The sequence below is a fragment of the Mycteria americana genome, chromosome 3, assembly GCF_035582795.1.
Source record: "Mycteria americana isolate JAX WOST 10 ecotype Jacksonville Zoo and Gardens chromosome 3, USCA_MyAme_1.0, whole genome shotgun sequence".
NCBI classification, from domain to species: domain Eukaryota; kingdom Metazoa; phylum Chordata; class Aves; order Ciconiiformes; family Ciconiidae; genus Mycteria; species Mycteria americana.
In genome coordinates, this window is record NC_134367.1 from 84,081,954 (window position 1) to 84,104,983 (window position 23,030).

General features: G+C 39.9%; 1 protein-coding gene across 4 annotated transcripts in view; it reads right to left on the reverse strand.

The window, feature by feature from the left end:
- PCNX2 (pecanex 2) overlaps window positions 1–23,030 on the reverse strand; it is a 159,981-nt gene that overhangs the window by 87,885 nt on the left and 49,066 nt on the right. For 3 of the 4 annotated variants that reach the window (XM_075495898.1, XM_075495896.1, XM_075495899.1), the window contains exons 13-17: window positions 21,392–21,563; window positions 16,270–16,380; window positions 14,586–14,677; window positions 3,734–3,843; window positions 1,375–1,471 (exon numbers count right to left, since the gene is read on the reverse strand). In XM_075495898.1, coding sequence (XP_075352013.1) covers window positions 1,375–1,471; window positions 3,734–3,843; window positions 14,586–14,677; window positions 16,270–16,380; window positions 21,392–21,563 — 582 coding nt within the window. The remainder of the gene's footprint in view (window positions 1–1,374; window positions 1,472–3,733; window positions 3,844–14,585; window positions 14,678–16,269; window positions 16,381–21,391; window positions 21,564–23,030) is intronic. The other variant, XM_075495897.1, reaches the window with a different exon arrangement.

The following is a 23,030-nucleotide window of genomic DNA, read 5'->3' on the forward strand; positions in this document are numbered from 1 at the left end:
CTAGAAAGAAGCAGCAGCTTAGCAAAGAAAAGTAGAAAACATTGGTAGGGTGGGATAAACTCGTGCTGAATGTAGGCTGTGTAACACCTTATAAAATGTCCAACAAATATGATACAAGATGTACAGGAGAGATGCATCCCTTTGAAGGGACATTTGGAGGCCAGGCCAGCTACTGCACTAGCAACCTGTACCACTAAGGCACTAGACTCTCAGGTCATGTCTTAAGGGTGAAAAAAAGGCAGTCTGTCTTCCAGGCACTCTCTGAACGCTCCTTGCTTCTGCAAGCATTCAGTAATTTAGGAATAGTTGCCTAGATTGCAAATGCTCAGATGCAGGCGTTAGGGATGTGGTCAGGAGGAAGGGCTGTCTGACAGCTGGGAAGCAGGACAGTTCATGATTCTAAGAAATGTCAAACACCCCTTAATACTTTTGGAAACTTCATGATCTTCCCACATGAACTCTTTATAAGATCAACCTCCCCTGGGCAACAGCTAGTGAGTTTTTTTTATATAAAAAGACACAAAAAGGAAGATGGGTCACTTTGGATATTTAAGCTGAAGTGGGAAATAAGCGGACACAAACTTAGAGCTACATGCCAGACAGTAGGAAATAAACAGCCTGCCAAGCAAAGAAGAGAGGATAAGACAGCAATGCTTGACACCAGGCATGTACCTCCCCCTCTCATACTAGTCAAGTTTCACATGCTTCTTCCATGTCTAGGTGCCAAGTCTGGTCTGTGCTCCACCTGGCTTGGCTGGGGTGCAGGGTATACAATCAAGAGTACTTCCTGGCACAGAAAAAGGCATTCCTGAAAACCAAGTCAACCCCTAGCCCTAGAAAAAGAATAAATATGGGCTGCTTTAAACACATTTAAGTCTGTGGACCAAATCCTGTCCCCCTCCAACGCAGACAGGGAGTTTGGCAGGATGGCACACCTTTTTGAATGCTTGTTGAACAATCCAGCCTGCCTTGTACACACCAGGTTGCCAGGCTGTAACTCTATGCACAGAACCTGCATTAGTTCTCCAAGTACCAGGATGAGATACCTCATTCCCCAAGCTCTAAGAGTGCGTTTCCCATCAACTGTGTTAAGGAATCAATGTTGCGGAGTCCTTCAAAGGAACCCTTCAGAAAGGAAAATTGCAATATCCCCCTTTTCCATTCTGGTCTCACGGGAAAGAAGATCTAGAAGAACTTCTCTCACTTTCCATCTATAGATTTCAAGGAACAGGATAGAGATCCTCCCATTTTCTGTGCTTTTAGTAATTTAAATATTATATTACTAAATAAGAATATTTAAGAATATTTTTCCTCAGTGGGGAAAATGCATGGGAGAGCGCCTTGAACAGAAAGTAATGAAAGAAAAGGTCTTACCACTGATTCTCTCATCTTTTCTGGGAGTGGATCTGCTGATGAATCTTCAAATTGTTGACGTAGAAAGTGAGGGACATATTTGCATTGAATAAGGGACCTGTTAAAAAAAAAATCCTAGTTAGGATAGTTAGGATACTCCTGAACATTTCTAACATTTCGGGGGGGGGGGGGGGGGGGGGGGGGGCGTCAATATTCCTGGAGGGCAGAGGAGGAGAAACAGCCTCAGATTTCCTTCCTCATGTATGCAGTAGCTATCTTATCTCTGTATAGCTGGAGATTGACACAAACCAGCTCTACCTGTGATCAGGGTAGAACTTGCTTGTCAAAATGTTAAGGAGTCTCAGCAGTCCAATCAATGTGACTCAGTCATTTAGAGGAATGAGCAGAGAGGGTACTGTTCCATTCACGCCCTTTAGTAATGTTTCAGCTAAGCTGAAACCAATATGGGAGCTGTTTAGACCCACATTAGAAAGGCCAAAGAAGCTGTTTCTGTATATATTGTATATTAATCCTCAGTTCAAGATTTATGTGCTACCTCCTCCTCCATCTTGAAGTATATGCCACAGGCCATCCCTTAAATACTGTTTCCAATCTCCTTAACTTCCTTTAAGTTCAGAGCTGTTTAAAAAAAAAATTCTTAAACCTCTTTTTTTAAGGATTATGCATTTTTATCATGATTGCATAATAAACATCTGATGATGTTGTATACATATTCTTAATCTTAAGACATTTAACAACCATTTCAGCTGCTGAAGATTTGATTAACAATGTTATGAAATCAGTAGCTAGATTTAAAAGTTAAAATGGATTTAATGGTTTAAGATTACTTCCTTAAAGCAAAAGTTTTAAGGAAAGTCAAGTTTCTGTTTTATTAAAGAAGTTAATGAACTGGTGTGTCCTTCCTGGGGAGTGGGAGAGAAGAATACATTTAAATTACTTCGAAATTGAAAGAGCTCACGCTTCCACGCTGATTTGCAATTTACCTGCATATATTTTACTCTAAGGCTAAACAAATCTCCCTAACACAGCACACAGCTTCACTTCCTTCCATACTCAAATTCCATACTGTAATGGTGGGTGAACTACACACTACCTATACAAAGCTTGATCCAGGTCTAATTGACATCAGTGCCAGACACAGTAGGCTTTGGATAACGTTAATGGCAATAGATATAAGCAGTTCTTGTTGCTTTGCCACATCAGAACCTAGTAATGTATAAATATCAGATTCCCTGAATCTTCTGGATGGTAAAGAAGGAATTTCTCAACTCTTCAGTAAGACTTACTGGGATTCCAATTTTCTCCTAGTGCCCTATATCCTTTACTTCCTCATCAGAATTCTTCTCCTTTTCCCAAGTTTTTCTCCTCAAATACAATCTTGAATGGACTACAAAGCCCTCCGCTTCCCCCCCCCCCTCCTGCATTACAGAATTGTGCGTCCAACCACCCTGACTTACCATATGCCTGCTACAATCTTCATATACTAAAGAGCCTCACCCCAAGACACGCACAAGACACCTCCTGAATCAAAGGAGAAAACCTTGGGGTTTCCTCACAGGCCCTCTGCACTGTTCTAGGATAAGACTGAGCTGTCTGTGAAGCAGAATCCCAAATGGCATAGTGATACCGGCTGCACAAAACCCGTTTGCTTCCTTAATCCCACAGCCATATATGCAGATGCCCAGCTGCTTGCGGACCACCACAGCCCCCATGACAGCCGTGCAGCACAGTTCCCACACAGGAAAACTCATGCCTGCTGCCCCCGAGCTATGGATCCACATGCCTCTCTCACATCACCTCAGCCTGCAGATCACAATGTTGGGGACTTCTCCCCTGGATCTCCCTCGTTCTCAGTGGCAGCTCTTAATACACACTACCTTTCCTCAGCTACCTTTAGCAGACTGTGTCAGAGCAGAAAAGGAAGGAGCTAATCTCAAACAGAGAGCCATGACAGTGACCCTCAGCAAGAGCTGGAACTGAGCCATTTTCCCAGCACATCAAATGCCCTTTCTCCTTGCCACGGTGCTACCCAACGCACATTCTGCAACTCCAGTAGCCTGAGAGCCCCCCTCAACTAAATCGCTATCCTCCAACATGGCAAGCACACAATTTCCCAGAGGGTGAAATCTGCTTCAGAGAATTTGGATAGTGCTGTTTAAAGAGCACCAGCCTTACTGGTAGTCTGACTGCAGCACTTAATTTATTTACAGGACTGATACCAACCAGGCAGACATGGCGAGGAATTTCCACCTCACCGCAGTACTTTCAGGAGACAGTCCCTGCGGTTCTGAAACCTAGGCATCACTCTGGCTGTGTGCTGTACAGAGTAATCAAAAAATAACATTTGCAGGCAACTTACATCAGTACAGATGGGTCACTGCTTTGTCTGCTGAGGTGATAAGAAAGTGCAACTAGCAGACCACAGAAAGCAGAGAACAGCGCTGGAATGTGTTGTGCATCCCAGGGTTCCTGAACAGGAGGACAGAAAGCAGAGTATTTGTAAGTTAGGAATGCAGAATGTAATTTTCTTATTTTTCTCCTTTTTCTTTTTTAAGTAGGCTAAGCTGTACATGCAGTGTTAAAAGCACAGCATCTAAATTTGTACATCAGCTACCAAGGACTGAAAATCCTTTTTCATATCAAAGTCTATTATTGTGAAAAAGACTGAGATTAGAGGCATGTCTTGTGATCATATTATGTAATTCCTCTATAATCAGTAATTAGCTAGGAAACCACATGAAAGGCAGGTTTTCTTTCCTCTTTAATGAAACACTAGAGGCAAATTCTCGTTAAAATGAGATGCAAGTGAAATGAACTGCACTGTATTTGTCTAAACTCGAAACTGATATGTAGTTACTTGACCTGTGGCCAGATTGCATACAACAAATGCCAGTGTCACCTAAATCAGGCAGCGGGGTACAGTTCTGGCACCTCACTCTGAAATCTTTCTGCTGCTTTGTACGTTACATCCAGGCCCTGCGTGGATGATGACACAGCAGAGAGGGAGAGCGCTCACCACCGTACGTGACATCCCCGAGTAGGAAAGAGGAGACAATTTACACACTCGCCAGCACACCCTGGGCATAACCAAGATAAGAAACTGTCTCTGGGTGACTTAAACAGCTGAAGCTGGCTAGAAATAATAAGAGAAAGAACAGGAAGCTTAAGGAACACTTATCAAGACCAGCTTCATCTGTGGAGTCCTCAGCTACACATTAGGGATCCTAAGACATACTTGCGAGTCCCGGCTGTAAAGGGACACAAATTTTGGCTGTGAAGGACACAGAAACTCGATCCATAGCCATTTCACTTATTCGGCTTGTTCAATTCTTCCACACAACTTCTACCTGACCAAGTGCATGTGAGGTTACCAGATCCTGACATCAGAGCACTTTCTGGGTAGGTTTTGACAGACAGTGCTTGTAGGACCTGTGAAACTTCAAGCCTTCTTCAGCTAGTACGAACAAAGCATCTTCTGCAGTATGTCTTTTGCTTGAAAAACTTCACAACTTGTACAGGACCAATATTTTTACAGAACAAAGTGGTTCTAATAATCTTATTTTGCCCAGTGATATGCATGATTTCTTAGCAAAGCTGATTCACATTAAGAAAGATTTTGTTTCTTTCAGGGGCAATGAATACCTGGGTAAAACAAACTAATTTGCTGTTAAGGGACAAACCACCTGCTGCAATGTGAGGTTTCTGTGGAATTGAACGATGAAATTCCCATTATCCTAAGAACTGGTATCACAGAAGTGAAATTTTAATTCCAAGAACCACCTTCCCCTCATCGTACTACTGAACATCACAAAGATGAAAGAAAGAAGCGTCTAGTTCTATGAAACAATCCTACTTAAAACAGTCGTTACAAACGAAAGAGCGTGCTACAAGTTATTAGTGAAAGAATCCAGCACCATTTGTTTGACAAGTTAAACTTTGCCATCCAATTCCACTCTTCCTTTCATTGTTCCCGGTTTTGGGTCCAAATACATTTTGGGTTAACTTTCCCCATACTTAGTCTCAGGTAAGAATTCCATATTCTTCAAAACACCGAAGAAAACTAAACTGGAGTCAAAACGTTCTGAAAATGGCTGAATCACAGCCCATCCAAATATCCATTGCATTTCCAGGGCAACACAACTGCGTACAGATCCACCCAGCAGCTTCTAGGGCACGACTGCCCCTTCATCCTGCAACTTATTTCGAAAGCAAAATACTATAAAGAGCCCGCAATATACCTGGGTAGCAAAATGTATCAGTAGCCAGTTTGAGAAATCATTTCGCCCTCTTTCTACTGTAAAACTGCACATGGCTGATTCCTCATTTTTTTGATAGGGAATCTTTACTTCCATATTTTCTGTATATTACACAGAGCTTGTGCATATGGCTGGCGTGTGCTCCAGTTCCAAAGTGTCATTGTCCCCTCAAAGCTCAGCTGCCAGGGAGACAGGAAGGCAGGCAGGACAGGATCAATATTTGCTATGTGCCTAGAGAGCAGGATTTTCCAGAATAATGCTACACAACATTGTACAAAAGATGAGAATGAACAAAGGTGTCATTTCTCCAGCATCAGTGTGATGTACCCTGCTCCATTTTGTCATTTTCCTCCCACACTAATGATGCCTGGTAGAGCTTTAAATTAAAAAGATAAAAAAACCCAATATAGCTGATAATTGGACAATGATTCTTCTCAGTGGAAAAACAGGAATGACAGGTTTTAGTCTTGGAAGCTGGTATTATCTGTCATACTAGACAGGGAGTTTGACTTTCTACTTTACCTCATTTGGTTGAGGTGACGTGTAGTGCTTTCATATACAGTTCTGACTTTAATGCAGACACTCCAGTAGTCACTTTTAAACCAAGTGAAATGGACTTACAGGATTAAGGATGAAAGTGATGAGTTACAACAGACCCAGTGGTCAGGGTGGTGGTGTTCCATTTCAACCACAGAATCGCCTAATCCCAAAACAACCCACTAAAAAGGAAGATAAAGGTGTCTTTGAACTTACAAGCCTTTTACCACTGGTAAAGGTGGGGAGGCAAATGTATCTTTAAAAAGTGGCGACAGTAGTTTTCTGTCCTACATTATTTATCCTTTTTTCTTCTTTCCTCCTTTAAAAAAACAATGCATGTAGCAAACTCTTATCTTTCAAAAGATATGCTAAAATAAATCATATGTCCTCCTCCAGGGACAATAAGTGCTCTGAACACAGCAGAACCATTGCAGCAAGTAGAAATTCCTGCTACTTTTTTTTTTTTTTAACAGAATTATTCCTGTCAACTCAAAGACTTTGCAGGTTGCTGCAGCATTAGCATCATTGAAGGTGTTTGCATACTGACTGGCTTTTTAAATATGGAGACAAACTCCAGTTGTTCTTCACAAAGAACAGACATCTAATTTTCCACTCTCATGATTTCATCATTATTCAACCAAGTTTTTCGGGGGCCTTTCTCCTTACTTCCGCTCCCCAGATGCATCATGGATCTATGCTACTACTCATGTCAAACAATATGCAGAACAGCTGTTGACCGTCAGCCATTCCACATGTGTGATGGTAAACTGAAAGAAATACTATCATCCTAATTGTGAACATACAAAAACTTTCTGAATGAGACTGTAAAAGGGAATCCTCCCCCCACCCCCACAGTTATGAGAAAATGGTAACAACGACTTGTTCTCTACAAGGTTAACTATAAGCTTAACTGTATTACCATGGATACTCGTTTTCAGTGAACACTAATGACCAGGAAATGTGAATTATTCATGGACCTCGAGTTACACCAGTTAGAGAGAAATTCTAGGGAGAGATGCCCACCAGCCTTATCTTCCCATCATCCATGGAAAACAAAACATTACTTTCCCAGAAGAGCTGCAAAAACCTGACAAGTGATAAGCTACCAGAATACAGATTTCACTACCCATTCCGAGCAGCGTTGTCTCTGTTTCTCTGCACTCCCAACTGTTATCTGTGACTGTATTTTCATTGCTGAAATTTAAAATCCACAAGGATGGGACTGATGCAGGGGTATGCATGTGTGCGTGCACATCGCCTTACACAACAGGGTTCGGGTCTGTGACTAGGATTCCTCGGCTAGAGAGTAACATGAGCAACAACTTCAGGCAGGGGGCATGGATACTCATGTTTCACATAATGGCAAGTTTATCCTGAACAAGAAGTGAAGATTTCTACATTCCTATACAGTGACGTACTTCTGTAAGAGTAACCTGGGCCATATCAGATTCTACAAACATAATTTGCTTTTTCTGTTATATCTAGACAATAAATTCATACTATACATGCAAAAAACTAACAGCCTAACTATTGAAGTTATGACTAAAGTGCGAGTCTCACTATGGCTGCAAACATCGCTCACTGAAACGCGTGATACCTGACAATTCTCTCCAAAATTAATACTCCTAACAGCTCTTGCTTGAACCTCAGGGGTCTCTAAATTGGAAAGTACATAAACTTGATGAACCTTGTCTTCAAAACCTCCAACAGGGCTGGAAGTATTTTATGCAGTATGAGCAAAGCTGTCTAATAATCCCATACTTCTATTTTTGGTCACTTGCACGTCCAGGAATTCTGTCTATACACATGGGCCCATTCAGTGCTGTTTAGAAATTTATTTGGGCAACCTTAGCAGATTGAGGGAGATGTATGCTTGCAATTCTTTCCCATTATAAAACCCTAAGACAAATATTTCAAAATTATTAGTACACAGATGAAGCCTGCATCGTTGAAAACAGGAATCAAGAAGCATTGTTATTCTGATTAATGAGTTTAAAACTCATTAAACAACAAACCAAACTACATCAATGTGAGCTGAGAATGGTTTAAAATACACACAGGATTTTTAGTAACTGTCCACTGAAGCAATAAATAAGTTACCAGAAAATACTTTCTTCAGGTATAAGGTAATGGAAACTATATAACTTTCATTTTAAAAATATACACTTACACAGATCTGGAGGATGCAGCTGTGCCACATATGAACACATTCACATCAGTTTAATTTTTCTGACCCAAGTCCAAAATCTGAAATTTTTCCAGGCTGATTAAGATAAACCGCAAGTTCCTTAAGCAGTTATAAAAAAAAAAAAAAGCTGGACAACAAATAATTAACTGGTTCTGGATAAGTTTCAAATCCAAACCAGCTGATTGGAACAGAAGGCAGAAGAGGAGGACTGACTGATTCCAGAAACCTTCGGGGATGTGCTCTTCTGTCCCACAGCAAAACACTGATGAGCTGGAATGCTAAAGACTGATATCAAGATGGCTAAATTCCAGACTGAATATTTGTGGAAAAAGTAGGAGGACATACCTGACTTTTTCTTTAAATACCCGTTAAATATTTGGGCACAGACCACAAAACAGATGGAGCAGGAGACAAAAATCAGCACATCAGGCAATTCTAGTCAAGTGAAAAAGATGGCACAGAAGTTCCCGTGTCTCCAATCTGATGGATGTAATATCTGAAAATAAAAACATCTCCTCCAGGAAAGAGAGATAACCCTTTCATATATCAAAGCTAAGGTAGCTATTAGAGCTGCCAATTTCTGTTAAAGATTACAGGACTGAAACTGAGATCAGAAATAAAGCCAGGCTGAAGTGAACGCAGATAATTTTAAACTAAACTGAGTTACTCAATAGCTTCAAAAAAAGTAGCAAGCTGAAAAATTGCTGCTATTAGATGTAACAACCCAAGGAATGACCAAAAGAGGTGATAAAACCATGTTTAGGATTTAGAGCGTTTTATTAAACAAAAGTAAATGAAAGTTCACAGAGGACCTGGAAAGAACTGGAATAAGGAGTGATGATACCATTAAACAGAGGCCTGGGAGATACAGAAAATCTCAAAGCAAGCAGGAGAAACTCAGGCCTTTGCACTTCAGAAGCTAAGACGTTTATCTTCTCTCTTGTCTGAGATCAAGTTCACAGTATTGTTGTATGTAAGGCTGGATAAGCAGCTGGTGTCATATCACTCATGACAGGGATGTGTCATGGGACAAGATGTGTGAAGAGATGCTTTACAGCACCTGAAAGTCTGAAAGCTGTAGCCAAATCACCTTTGCATCACTGGGATAACATGACTGTAAAACAAACAAACAAACAAATCTATCCAGGTGACTTCGCATCATCACCAGAGGGAACAACTTCTGTTCACCAGCCACGTCAGGCAGCAACAGCGACTTGAAAACCTGCTCCACTCATAATACGCTCCTTTGACTGACAACAGTGATGAACAGTGTCTTGTCTGTCAGTCCTCAAGGCCTCCAACACATGGACGGAGACCTGGAATTCTGCTGTTTTGCAGTTTTCTGGAGAAATTATCTGTTATAATTTTAGATGCAATACTCTGTACTTCCTATTGTGAACAATTTGGGGTTGGTTTTTTTTCTTTTTTAGCTTGGCAGCTTTAAACGTAAAGAAAACTGATCAGTCCAGCAGTAGCACCACCAGAGGAGGTCCCGGCAAACTGCAGACCCACAGCTGCTCCACGCAAAGAGCAAGCAAGGGCAAAGCTGCTGAGGAGCACTCTGAGGAGGGGAGCCGATGGCTTGGCCACAGCAGGTGGGACCCCTTCGCTTCCCAGCCACCTCCAAACAACACGTCCCTGTTCCTCCTCCAAGTGTCTGAGTCACACCACTCCAACACAGGCCTCCCCATCACGCGATGAGTTCGCGCCTGGCCTTGTAACACACTGTCCCTTATTTTAGTTGCATGGGAAGTGCGTGTTTGGTCACGTAACACCCTGTGTCCTCCGGGTGAGCCGAATGCAGCCACCCCCCAAAACACATCATATGCTTCTGATCGAGTCCTGTGATGGGACACGTAAGCAGCCTGCCACATGATCCAACCTGCACATGCACTGTTAGCACAAGACTAGAGATCTGTCCATCCTTTTTTAGGCGATATGTACATTTTAGCCATGAGAGAGAAACGTTTCTGGTCATGCGATGGCAAAGATGCCGCGAGGTCATTCAGAAAGAGCAGCAGGGCCAGATGAACTCATTGGGCACATCGAATTTTGTCTGCAGATCACAGGGTGAACTCTCAATCGAGAATACTCTGTAATAATTTTCCTTAAGCAACTTATTTGAACAAAAATCAATGACAATTATTAAGTTAAACTAATGATACATCTATACCACTGCTGCTTTTTCATAGAGACTCTCAATTGGTTTTGTACAACATAATTCAACAGCAAAATCAGTCAGGACAAGGCACAGGATTTTAGCACAGGCCTACGTTTCAATTCTCAGAGCTTATATTCGCCTTTTGGAAGTTAAGTACACTGTTTTGTGGACATACCCCAAAACAATTGCTCAATTCTTACTTTTCAATTTTTCTAAAATTGGAGTTCTAGAGTAAAGAATTAATTGCTGTGAATGTGCTACTCTAAAATAATTTCAAAATTTGACTGCAACTAAATCAAACTATTGTATGCACGTATATAGTTTCTGTTCTAAAAATGAACAGGAAAAACTCACTTAAGAACACAGATCTTATGAAGTGAACGTTGTTTATTAATTTTAATAAAAAAGAAAATCATGTGGTAAATTAATTATTCTTCTAATGAACTCCTTCAGGAATAATATCTTTCCTTTTGGAATAACTAACGTACACAGAGAAATGAGGCTAGACTGTTTCACCCTGCACGATAATAAACAGAACACAAGAACCACGTAAGGAAGAAGAGGCTCAAACCTGATACCGCTGGAATGGGTCTTCAGCCTGGGCATTTGATGTGAGCCATTGTTCACCAGTAAAAAGCACGCAATCACTTAGAGATCCATTCTCCTCTGCAATTTATTTCAGGAAATAGAACTCTGCTAGTTACACCTGCTGAGCTATAAGATGTTCTGCCAATAAACAGAGTTTACATTTGAGGATGCTACATTTCAACCAAGAAATAAGCTTTGCAACCCGGAAATCCTGCGCCAGAGAGACTCTATCATGTTTCCCTGCCCTGAATCTTTTTGATTGTAATGATTTTTTGACCTCCATAAATATTGAAAATTTTGCTCTGTTGGTTGGTGGTTGGTTTTGCCAAACTGACTAAAAGTGAAGAGAGTAAAATAAAGAATAGATGTAAAGTGCAAGTGTGGAAGAGATGCCATTTCTATCTTAAAGAAAACCATGTACTTATCACTGTTGTGCAAACACCTCAATGAAACAGACTATAGCATTTGCTCAGTTTTGAATTAAACTCTGCAATTTCTAGTACGCCAAAAAATCAAAACCTTCATTTGATTAGGATCAGAAGTTGTTGCTCACTACGTATCAAACAGTTCTAGTTTCTTAGAGGGGTATTAGACTACCTTTCACAGTGGTCCCTGTTCAGGATCAGATTCTTCTCTTACATTTAAGCCAATTCCTACTCCTCCACCAACCAAAGAGTAAGTCTGACAGAATCATTCTCTTGCAGTGTTATAGACAACAGTCCAAAAGGAAAAATATCTCTGGACCTGACTGAAGAACAAGGAAGGTTAACACAAGTGCTTATTTCATAACTTCTAGAAGAAAAAAAACATATGAAATTTCAAGCACCCCAGTAGACTGAGATTATGAGCTGAGCAAGTGGAATCATCTTTACATGCTTTAAATTAACCTCCTCAGAAGCGCCTTCGCAGGAACAGTGCCATAAAAATTCAAATTAACTGTAATTTCTGTGAGAACAGAAAGTCTGCACTTAATATTGGTAATTTACAACAGATATCTTGTAAATCTTTCACAGCACTCTACAACTTCAGGGTAGCACTAAAAGCATATTTCTAAGCAGTTTGAAGTCTAATCCACGAGGAGATTGCTTATCTACAAAGCCACCTGCATGCTGTAATTTAAAGTATTCGCTGAGAAAGGTCTGTAGAATATTTTAAGAGGCTTTTCTTTAATACTGTTTACAAAACTATTTTTTAAAGTATCCATCACACCACTTCCCTACTTTTGACTAGTGAATCACCCTCTGCCAACCTGAGGGGAAAAAATGATCATTTCCCCAGATATTTGCCTGTTGAACAGTGGTTTAACTCAATTCCTTCCTTCCATATAGCTTTCTATTTTTCTCATTGTTTCTCCCCCCCGTTATAGATTTTTCTCACTGTTCATCATTACAGAGAGCCACCTTCTCCATCCCGGATGCCAGCTTCCAAATCATTAACATAGCTGCAAAACAGTAGCAGGAATACTAGCTACTTTAGGAAACTGCGTAAGAAGCAGTTAAGCTTTCTAGCATCACACAGCTGGGTCAGGTCAAACCAGTATAACTGATATACTGGTTGAGCCTGGCAACAGGAGATTCCCTGGGAGTACATCACATATTCAAAGACATTTAATTTGACGTGTCTTAATGCAGCACTGCTCAGCAGCTGAGTTGCCATAATTTATTGTGTGTGGAACCAAGCCACCTAGGGGCTAGATAAAATGGTGGCTTAACACATTTTACCTTACTATTGGGAGTGGTTAAAAACACATACACAGCCAGCTCTGATCATCTGCGAGAGATCATTAAGGCATTATAATTGACCTTTTTTGATTTAAGGCTCCTATTCAAAATTTTAAGTGGGAAATTGTTAAAAGCCATTCTAGAAATGCTTATGTTAAAGAATTAAAGAATTCCCCTAAAGAAACATCTGATCACCCCTCTCATCTGTGTAAATTGCCAGTCTGGGTGTTTACACAATACATCCTTGACTGTTGTAGAACCTCATATTGGGATCTCTGTATGTGCTATGCATGTATAGCACCATAAAGCATCCTCTCACGTATGCCCGCAAGATGTCAAGAGCAGCTTGTAAATCACTGCACATCCTGGTGCACTCCTGCATGGGCACTGACAGCATCTAGCCTGTAATGAAACACTGTCAAAAGACTGTCCCCTAAAGGATAAATTTTATCACAAGTCTAAGATGAAATTCTGGTCTTGCTGTGGGCACTGGGAATTTTAAAGCAGACTTGAAGGCAGCCAAAATTTCATTGCTATTTTTTAAATAAAACAAAATATGCAGAGGACATATACATTAGCTACAAAAAAATAAATGCTTTAGATTGAGTATGGCTCAAAACGCAGCATCTGCCAAAAAAAACGATATTGGGCATCACTGGAAAGGGTACCGAGAACAAGGCAGCCAGTCATTTTGCCAGCATAGAGAGCTGTGGCACACCCGCATCCTGAGCACCATATGCAACTTACTCTCCACATCCAAAGGTCACAACAGAGTAAGAGAGGCACAGAGTAGGGCAACTAACTTAGCTACTCCTGAGAGAGCAGCTGCTTTACAAGGAGACACTAGAAAGGCTGGGACTCTTCAGTTTAAAGAGAAGATGGCTGGGGGGGATATGACTGATGCCTACAAAACTGCGATGGCAGCGGATACGGTGAATGCAAAGCAGTTCTTCTGCAAATCCTGCAACACTAGGCATAGGGAAGACTTCATGAAATTAGCAGATCAGTTTAAAACCAATGAAGGACAGCATTGCTTTGCACAGAGCACAGTGAACATCTGGAATTTGTTGGCACAAAGTTGTGGAAACAGATAGGACCAGCACATTCAGGAAGGGACTCGGCAAATTCATAGACAACAAGTCCACAGATACCAAATGAAATAAGCTGGAATACACTCTCCAACATCCCTAATCCAACAATTGTGGATACTGGTGGAATATTAGGGAAGAGAGTGGCAAACAGTCATCTGACTTGCATTAAATTCCTAAATTGCATTTCCCTGTGGATACAGACACATTACTGAGTTACATGGTCCACTGGCCTGCCCAAGCTGGACATTTAAGTTCTTCGGCATACTGTTATGAAGCAACAACAAAACCCTTTTTTTCTTCCTTTGGAAATACGGACCTTACTAGGAATTTTGACCAAATTCAGTCTGGCTTATACAGGTCAATAGAAGTTGTAGCTTTTTCAGCCAAGGCCACTGTTAGTCTTTGTAGGAGAAATTCAATGGATCATTTCAGACTGATACATATAAGAGGCAAACAGTCACAGGTATTAGACACACATTTACTCCAGTATTGCTACTACAGTTTCAATCTCTGTCAGCGTAGCTTAATAGGCATAACCTGAAGCATAGCTTGTAAAGCTTATCTTGATAAACAACAACAACGTAGCACCAAACAAGGATGATCTCCCTAGATTATATGAATTTTGAGCTTGAAATTTTGAATTTTTGCAGTATTGTTTTTCTGGCTTACCTTCACTGCACTGAAGCAGAAAGCATATAGGACAATCAGAACCACAAAGCTTCGGGAAATGCTGTATAGTGCAGACACAAACCCAGCAGCAGCTGAAATACAGACATGTATTTCAAGATGTATAACAAGAATTACATGTTAGTTAATTTCTTCCTAAATGAGAACGTGCAATCAAAAGAAAAAAATGAAACAGCTCTTGCATCACGAGAGGTATAGAGATTAAAATCACATATCATGAAGCTGGTTGTTGAGAGAACACCTTCAATGCCCGAAATAAGCTCACAAAACTGTTTACAGCTAAGACAAAGTCCAATGCCACTCTACTCCGTGTGTTTTCCATTGACCTGAGGTCCCACACTACTGCTTTTTGTACTGAACATTGTTTTGCCAAAATATCGGTATGGCTTTTTATGTTACTACCAAGGAGGAATGAAGTGATCTACAAAATTGGCAATTTTCTAGTTAAACTCCACGTGGAATTTTCCTCCTTCCCTTTGCTCCTGAGACACAGGCTCTGGTATCATCCAAAAGCATCCTAACTTGCTCGGTCAACCACAATTTGCACCATATTAAGATACATGAATGAACTTAAAGGGAGAAAGAAGGATGCCAGCTGATCTCTTGCTATAACCTCCTTTGAGGGCTTCCAGAAGCAGGGTAGGAAAAGCTGTCAGACAGAATTAGGAGTTCAACAGTCTCAACAATGGAGACACAGGGGCTGCAAAACCATGCTCTAATTAGGGTTCAACGTACACTAGAATCATTATTGATAGGATGAGGACTTTATCCAACACATTATTTCCTCCAGGTCTGCTATGGTATTTATGAGACAAAAAGCAAAGAACACCCATATCATTTGTACTAGTTTTAACCACTTGCCAAAGCCTGTGTCTACAGTAGCAAGCAGAACAATGCAGTAAGCGTGGGTCTGTGGAATGAGAAGTGCTGAGGACGTCACATCCATGATATACATGTTTGAGATGCCTTACTGCAGACTATCTCTAGTCTGGTCCCACAGACTGTATGCTCATTAGAGTTTGGAGTGCAATAGGTGCACCCTTACAGTGCACCTTTCTTTTAAGCTTCATCCAAATGGAATCCAGTTTGCATACTCTGACATCATTCCATGATGCAAAACAACATGTGGTAAGTGGGAACAAGGAGGAAGTTTGTTTCTGATCCAAACTAAGATGACAGTGTAGATGCATCCCAATCTTCTCTGTTACTTAAACTATAATGAAAAGCAAAACCCACCACTACCAACAAAAAAAGATGCATCATCTCTCACGTGACTTGTTTAATCTGACTGAAATAACACCAAAAAAAACAATGATACATCCACTATCTTGTGAACATGCCTTACTATGGAACAATGCAAACATTTTTTAAATGGAGTTTTAACAGAAAACTTTTTTAAAAGTTTTTTTTTTTTAGAAATATAGTAAAGATTCACATCGGACATGCCAGGAAAGAGTTCTTTGACATCAACCACATTCTGCAGCCTATAGCACAACTTGTATATTACTTTTCAAAAGAAAAAAGAAATCTAACTAAGGGGGTCTTATTAGTATTCACCCCACCGTTATATGAATACCATTAGCTGTTTGAGATTTAACATGCAATGTACTTTAAGATGTGCAATAAGCCCAGAAAGGGATAGCTCAGACTACAACTGGCTACTTACCAGAACCTCCAAAAAGCAACATGTCTATTTGCTCCAAAAGATATATACAGAAGGTGTTGATTTGAGGGAAAAGACCAAGAAGAGAAATTGCAGGAAAGCAATATAAAAACACTAAAGAAAAAAAGATGTATGTTAGAACACAGTCATACATCACAATGTATGGAGAACAGAGAACATGCATCGTACCAGAACAAGAAATTGTTGCAATAAATTCTGAAGATTACTCAAGTGAGCATACCTGAACCTTAGCAGCAATGATTACACTTTCCTTATCATGTATTCAAAATAAATTATGCTGTTTTACATGTAAGAAACTAATGCTCAGAGGTTAACTTTAAGCTTTATTCTGGATAAAAGCAGCGGCAGAAAAAATAGCATTATGAAGCATCTTTACCACTTCTCAAATACTTTCAAAGTTATATTTGTTCTACTTAAGTTATATTTGTTCTTCTCTAATTTGCAGACTTCATAACTTCCTCCTTGAATCTGAGACGGTTCAAGCACAGGTGTAGCAATTCAATATAAACAAACAAAAATATTTTAATAGCTAAGATCCTAAGTATCCTGGCTATCACAGCATTCTGGCTCTGCCAGCAATCAACAGGAGACACTTAAAGCAGCATGTAACAATGGGACAAAGCTATAGTGAAACTTCCCCAGAATATTTCCCCAGCTGCCGGCAGGATGGACCTTGACTTTGCAGTAGTGAAAGAACATTAAAAACAGTGAAGAAACTCAGGGGTAAAACCCAGTCTGACATCTTTACATAGCCTCTTTATAAATAGAAATTCTAATTTAAATGGCTGCCTTACAGTCAAGGAAAAGCAGGAGTCATAATTCAGGTAATTGTGCTGCTAGTCTTACGTTCTGTTCACTTCCAGCCACTCCTCTTCCCCATCCATTTACTCTTGGCTCCACCCTAGAAAATGCTAGGCACAGTTGTCTAGCAAAGCATCTAAACACACACTTGACCCAGGTCTCCAACACTGTCAACTTTCAAGGATACATGCACGTGTCTTACTGCTACTATTCTTACTGCTTCTATTCTTACTGCTTCGTTGTACTAGTACCAGAATGTTCTGCATGGTAAAGGACAGAAATGTGTGTCAGCCACTATTCCTTGTAAACAAGTATGTATTTGTTAGTTCACATGCTAGGAAGACTGCAGTTTCCTCCTATTCATTCTCATAAAATCAAATTAAACAAATCACTAGTACAACTTATTCCCCTTTCCACCCTAGTCAAATTTTAAGAAGGTAACAATAGGATTTGTGTTCTTTATTGAATGCTAATTTCACATTTTACTCTCAGCTACTCTTACTAATGCATTTTGTGCTAAAATAAAACAATACACCGAGTTTGATCTGACAGCTTTTATCTTCATGTATTATACACTACTGCTATCTAATATTGTAAATCTTGCTGAGGAAGTCAAACACAGGAGAAAAAACGACATACTCAAGTGTTAAACACAGACAGGGCTCACTTAAGTACACTTGCATTCACAATGCGTCCTTCATCACGACTTCCTGCTGCTGGCACAAATTATACACACGTAAGAACATGAGGAAACAGTCTTCTCAATCTTTTACATGCAAATGCCATTATTAATCTCCTCTTCCTTTACTACTCTGCTCTCGTTTTAGATATTCCACCAAGTCATAGCAAGCCAAGCAAGGACCAAAGAAAGACAACTGCATGACAGCAAACTACCAGGCAGACCATGTGGACTCACTGTGGGATCAACTATCCCAAAAACTCACTGCTGAAACTCACAGGAGATCTTGTTCCTCAGTCAAAGGACTTGCAGAACTGCCAGATCTCATCTTAGACTACTGTCTTACAGTCCAAATGACTGCCTGTGCTGTAGTGACCTCAGAAAAAGCTGAATAAGAGCAAGGGAAGGAAGGACAAGACCAGAGACATTATACTGTCAGTACACCAAAATATATAGGGGTAAGGAAGGAGGGAAAAGTTGGTTGACTACAGCGATGTCCTCACCTCACCCTCTCTCTATTAATAATCCTACCAACTTCTTTAGCTAAGGTAGCTTTGTTTATCTCATCCTGCACAGAGTAATCCAGAGAGGAAAATAAACAGTTGTCACTTACAAAAGGACCGAATTTAGGAGCAGTAGTTTCCCTTGTGGGAAGAAGACAATAAAAGTAACTACTTAATCAGTCGGAATTGCATTATGAATTCCAGAGAGAATTTAAGCATCATGCATTTCCATACCGAACAACACCTTTAAGAGCTGGACCACTAAGAGATACTTATGTGAGCTGCTGGCATTTAACACTGCAGTTTGAAGGTTTCCTCTAACTGAGTAGCTACCAGATAAGTGTAAGAGGGAAACACAAATTTTGACTTTGGGTCTTTTGAGAAATGCAGAATGGCAACTGAGTGGCAATGTTACTGCAAATATTTTAGAAGTTTAGAAAACTATTTTTTTTAAATTATATACCTGAGTACTACTCCATTTGCTGTGTGGTAATACATACTTTTTCACAGGGGAAAAAAAAATGTGTTACTTCAGTGAGAAATAGTCTTTGTTCTCCCCCTCCTGAACATAGCAGAGGGTAACATTCACAGAGCCTTTCTTCCCCTGACAGAAGCTTAGTCATTGCTGAAAGTAGCAGGGAGAGGACTTCCTATCACAAAATTTTGCAACAACCTGATACTTATTCTTCTGAGATGTCTGCCAAATAATTTCATTCACCTGTCTAATGCTTCAATGGTTTCATCACAAAAACTATCATACATTAAGTGTGTAGCTACTTTTGTCACTAACCACACCTGTAGCACCTAGTGACTGAGGTTGGCTCTGTCTGTGCACTTACTTGCACTATGTACGTTAATCTAGCAAAAAGGTCAACTGAAATAAGGAATTCAAGATTAAAACCACAGTTAGAAGGAATTAAAGCCATGATCACCCAACTAATATAAATCAATAGCAGAACCACCAATTTAAAATAAAACACAATCAGATCTTAAATAGATTGCTTGCAAAAAAGTAGACCTGTTAAAAGACACATTTCTTAAGTAATTAGGTTATACATCTAACAAATTTCCACTGATTTTCTTCTATAACCTTGCTTCAAGACTTTTATCATAGTATGCTATGCAGCATCACACTAATTCCTCGGTAAGTCCTTTCTATGATTTCCATCATTTTAGCTTCTTACCATAGTAAACACCTGAAACAGAAAACTTTTCCTTTCCTCGGTATTTGTAGCGTATAGTCAAAAATCCCTTGATTTCCCAACATATCAACTCTGAATACTACAATAAATTATGAGTAAAATATAAATTAAAAAGTCACCATACAATGACAAACCAATAAAAAGATATAAAAAATACCTAGCAAATGGGCAAAACTGCAAAACAGCAGCAACACTTCATTGGTATTCAGTGGGGCCAACTTCCCTCCCAAAACAAACACTGCCCAAAACAATTCTGTCCTTTCAGTGCCTAAGGGAATCTGTACTCAAAGCGCAGCAAGATGCTGGAGGATGCCGACTGCCATGGCTTAGGGAAGTAGTGAACAGTAGGAAGCACTGTGAACGCTTGCAAGGATTGATGGCATCCAGAAGTTGAGACTCCCACAGAGACAAAGCAAGGAATTGCCAGAGCACAGCACCAAACATCACTTGAACAAATATACCCACAGATGTGCCAGCTCCCAGAGCTGGCAAAATAAGAACAGGGGACAAGCAGAGGGAAATGGTTTCTTCTCCCTCTCTCGTTAAACAGATGCCAACTGGGGAGATGAGCCTGTATTTCCTCTCTCCCCCACCCCCTCCAGGCTGTTTCAAGAACCTGCTCCACCACCTCTTTTGAGGCCAGCCAAAATTAGCACATTTATAACCACACTGTTTTTTCTTATACTGGTTGCTATAGTTTTTCATTTATCTCTATCCCAAGAGTCATTTAAGATTCTTGATGAATTATTTATCAGCATTTTTACTGTTCACCTTTGACAGGCAGAGAAAATAAGATGTAAGAAGAAACTTTAATGAGACCAAAGGAAAGTAATGAAAGAAGCTAATGAAAATAAGTGAGATGCAGGTCTTCATTATTCCCCTGTTTCTAGTGAGAAGGATTTGGAGTCAATGAACCCATACAAAGGACCAGAAGGCTTTCCTAAAAATAGTATGCCTTTCAGGCAGTAATAGCCTGACTTGAGTTTAGCAAAAAGCAAGTACAACAGTCACAGGTGAACAAAGACCTCAAAGGTCGCACACTGTATATCACAAAGTTTTTTCCTCTACTACAGCAGGTTTTCCTGGTTCTAAATTCACAAACCAACAGGTCGTCTTTGGTACACTACGACACAGCTCTTGGGAAGTTTTCACAACTTTTACAGTAACCTTTAACTTTTCTACTTCATACCTAACAGCGTTGCACTACTTGACTTGAGTCCAGTTGAGTGCTCCTATCTGTGATACAACTGGAGCAGCATCGCAGTTACAGACTGCAAGTGTGTAACACGAAGAAGTGTCCTGACAGAACATTGTATTTCCAGCTGTGGCCACTCCAAATTAGTGCCAAAGGACCATCAGTCCCATTTTGGGGCAACACCTGAATGTCCTCAGCCACCTCAGGACATGATTCCAAAGGAAACAGGTTAGAAGAGCTATTGTGGAGTGGCTGTTCCAGACTAACTCATCATGTGGACAGCAGGATTAAACTAAACCAAGAAAAATCATGTTCTTCATGAGTGGAAGAATGTCCATCTGAGGGCTTGGCGTGGATCAGCTTCCAGGCATTAAGCTTAAAACTCAGCTTATTCTGCAGTAACTGCTCCACACAGACAAGCTCTTACAAAGATTAACTGCATTTCACAGATGATGTCTTTTGCTAATAACATCAGTGACTGTTAGTTTTCTATAGAGACTTTTCTATGAGCCTCATTTCATTAAGAACTCCTTTTATGTGAAGGAAGGTTGCCAGGTGCCCCCTGCTCCCCCACCCTCGTCTTAAGTCATTCCAAATGTTTCTATCAATTTGACTTAGAGTTGTGCCTCCATAACATGCATTTGATTGCCAACATGGGAAAACACAGACTTCCCCGGCTAACGCTTAATTCATTTTTACAGTCCTAGGAAAAATATTGACTCACCTATTACATGGTCTCTGGCTGACTGGAGAGATTTAGGCGAAAAGAGCTTCAAGCCATACATTGTATAAACTGGAGGATTTGTGTCTTTAGATCCAGCATCTAGCAGCAAAATAAGGCCACACAATATACAAAAATATACAGGTCTGCTGTAGGTTATGATTTTATTGTGCCCCTGGAAAAAAAAAAAAAGAAAAAAGTGTTTTAATTTTGTATTCACTCTCCTACTGTGTGCACTGCATTAAACTGGAGAGAGGGTCAGGAGTCAGACAAAATATTTTAATGACTTACACATACTAATTAATAATAAAAATGTTACAAGGTATTTTATCTTCTCCAGAGGAGACTTCCAAAAGGCACAAAAAGCAGTTAAGACTAACTCCAGCAATCATTTATGCTTTTGAAAATCTAACCTTCTAGACCTTTCAAAACACACTAATTGCAGAAGTTGTCATTTTCTGTGGAGAAAAAACAACTCAATCTGTCTGAACCTTTCCTTTCAATAGAAAAATAATTTTTCTCCATATTACTTTTATTTTAATGAATGTCTGCTTCAGGTAGCTTGGCTTTTTTTTTTTACTTTATGAAATATAAAATTAATTTTTAATTGCATCCTGGGAAGTAAAAAAATAGTAGAGCACCTCCCAGGTGCAGTGCAAGACATGGAGATTGATTTTTTGCCCCAATATAATTCAGGGTTTTTTGTTGAACTACTTGACAGCAAATCGGTGTCCCTCCTGGAGGGGACGACACTCATCAGTAGTTTCTGATCTCTCTCTCATGCAGCACTTGGAGATGATGATCCAAAGGAATGAATATGCAGAAGGATCCTTATCTTATGTCTTTCATACACGTGTCTCTCACAATTGATTGAGACTAATCCTACAACACACTGCTGTGGGGCTGTGGGCCAGGGAGAATAGCAGACGCTTAAGCAAAATTTTAATAGTTCTCCTGGTAGCAAGCTTAAGGGTAAATAAGACATTTTAAATGCTGGTGAGTCAAAAGATTCCTTGAGCGTGAAAAGCCAGGAGCAAAGTGACAAGGATTCAAGTTTGCCTTGCATAAAGTTGCTATGAAACTGTTCTTATTTGTAAAATGTAATTTAAGCGAGTATAATAAAAGATCATTTCTTTTTTGAGTCTACCTACCGATTTGAAACAGTGGCCGTATTTGTTTGGCTGCCAGCCAAGCTTGTATGTTATTGCTATTAACTGATCTGTACTCTCTTTTGGGATCCATCGGTTAACAAGGTGGCAGATTGCAGGGAACTAGCAGGCTTATATTGCACCTCACATCCATGGAATATGAATCAACTCAGACTGACAAACCCTAGCTGCTTAATCAGAGTTTCAATTTTACTAATGCCTTCTTTTTTAAAAAAAAAAAAAAAAAAAAAAAAAGGACACACGTCCATGAAAAAAATCAAAGGAGAATTAGAAATATAAAAATCTGACTTAAAAAAATTCACTGAAAATATTACTTTCTGGCTGTTTTTAAACTTCAGTTCATTTATCTTAAATACGAGCTGTGCCTTAGGAAAAGAAACCAGTAAATACTGCATCTAAACAATTGCTTAATGATTTATATCCTGATGTGCACTCCAGACCAAAGTCTATTTTATCGTGATGTTACATTCTTG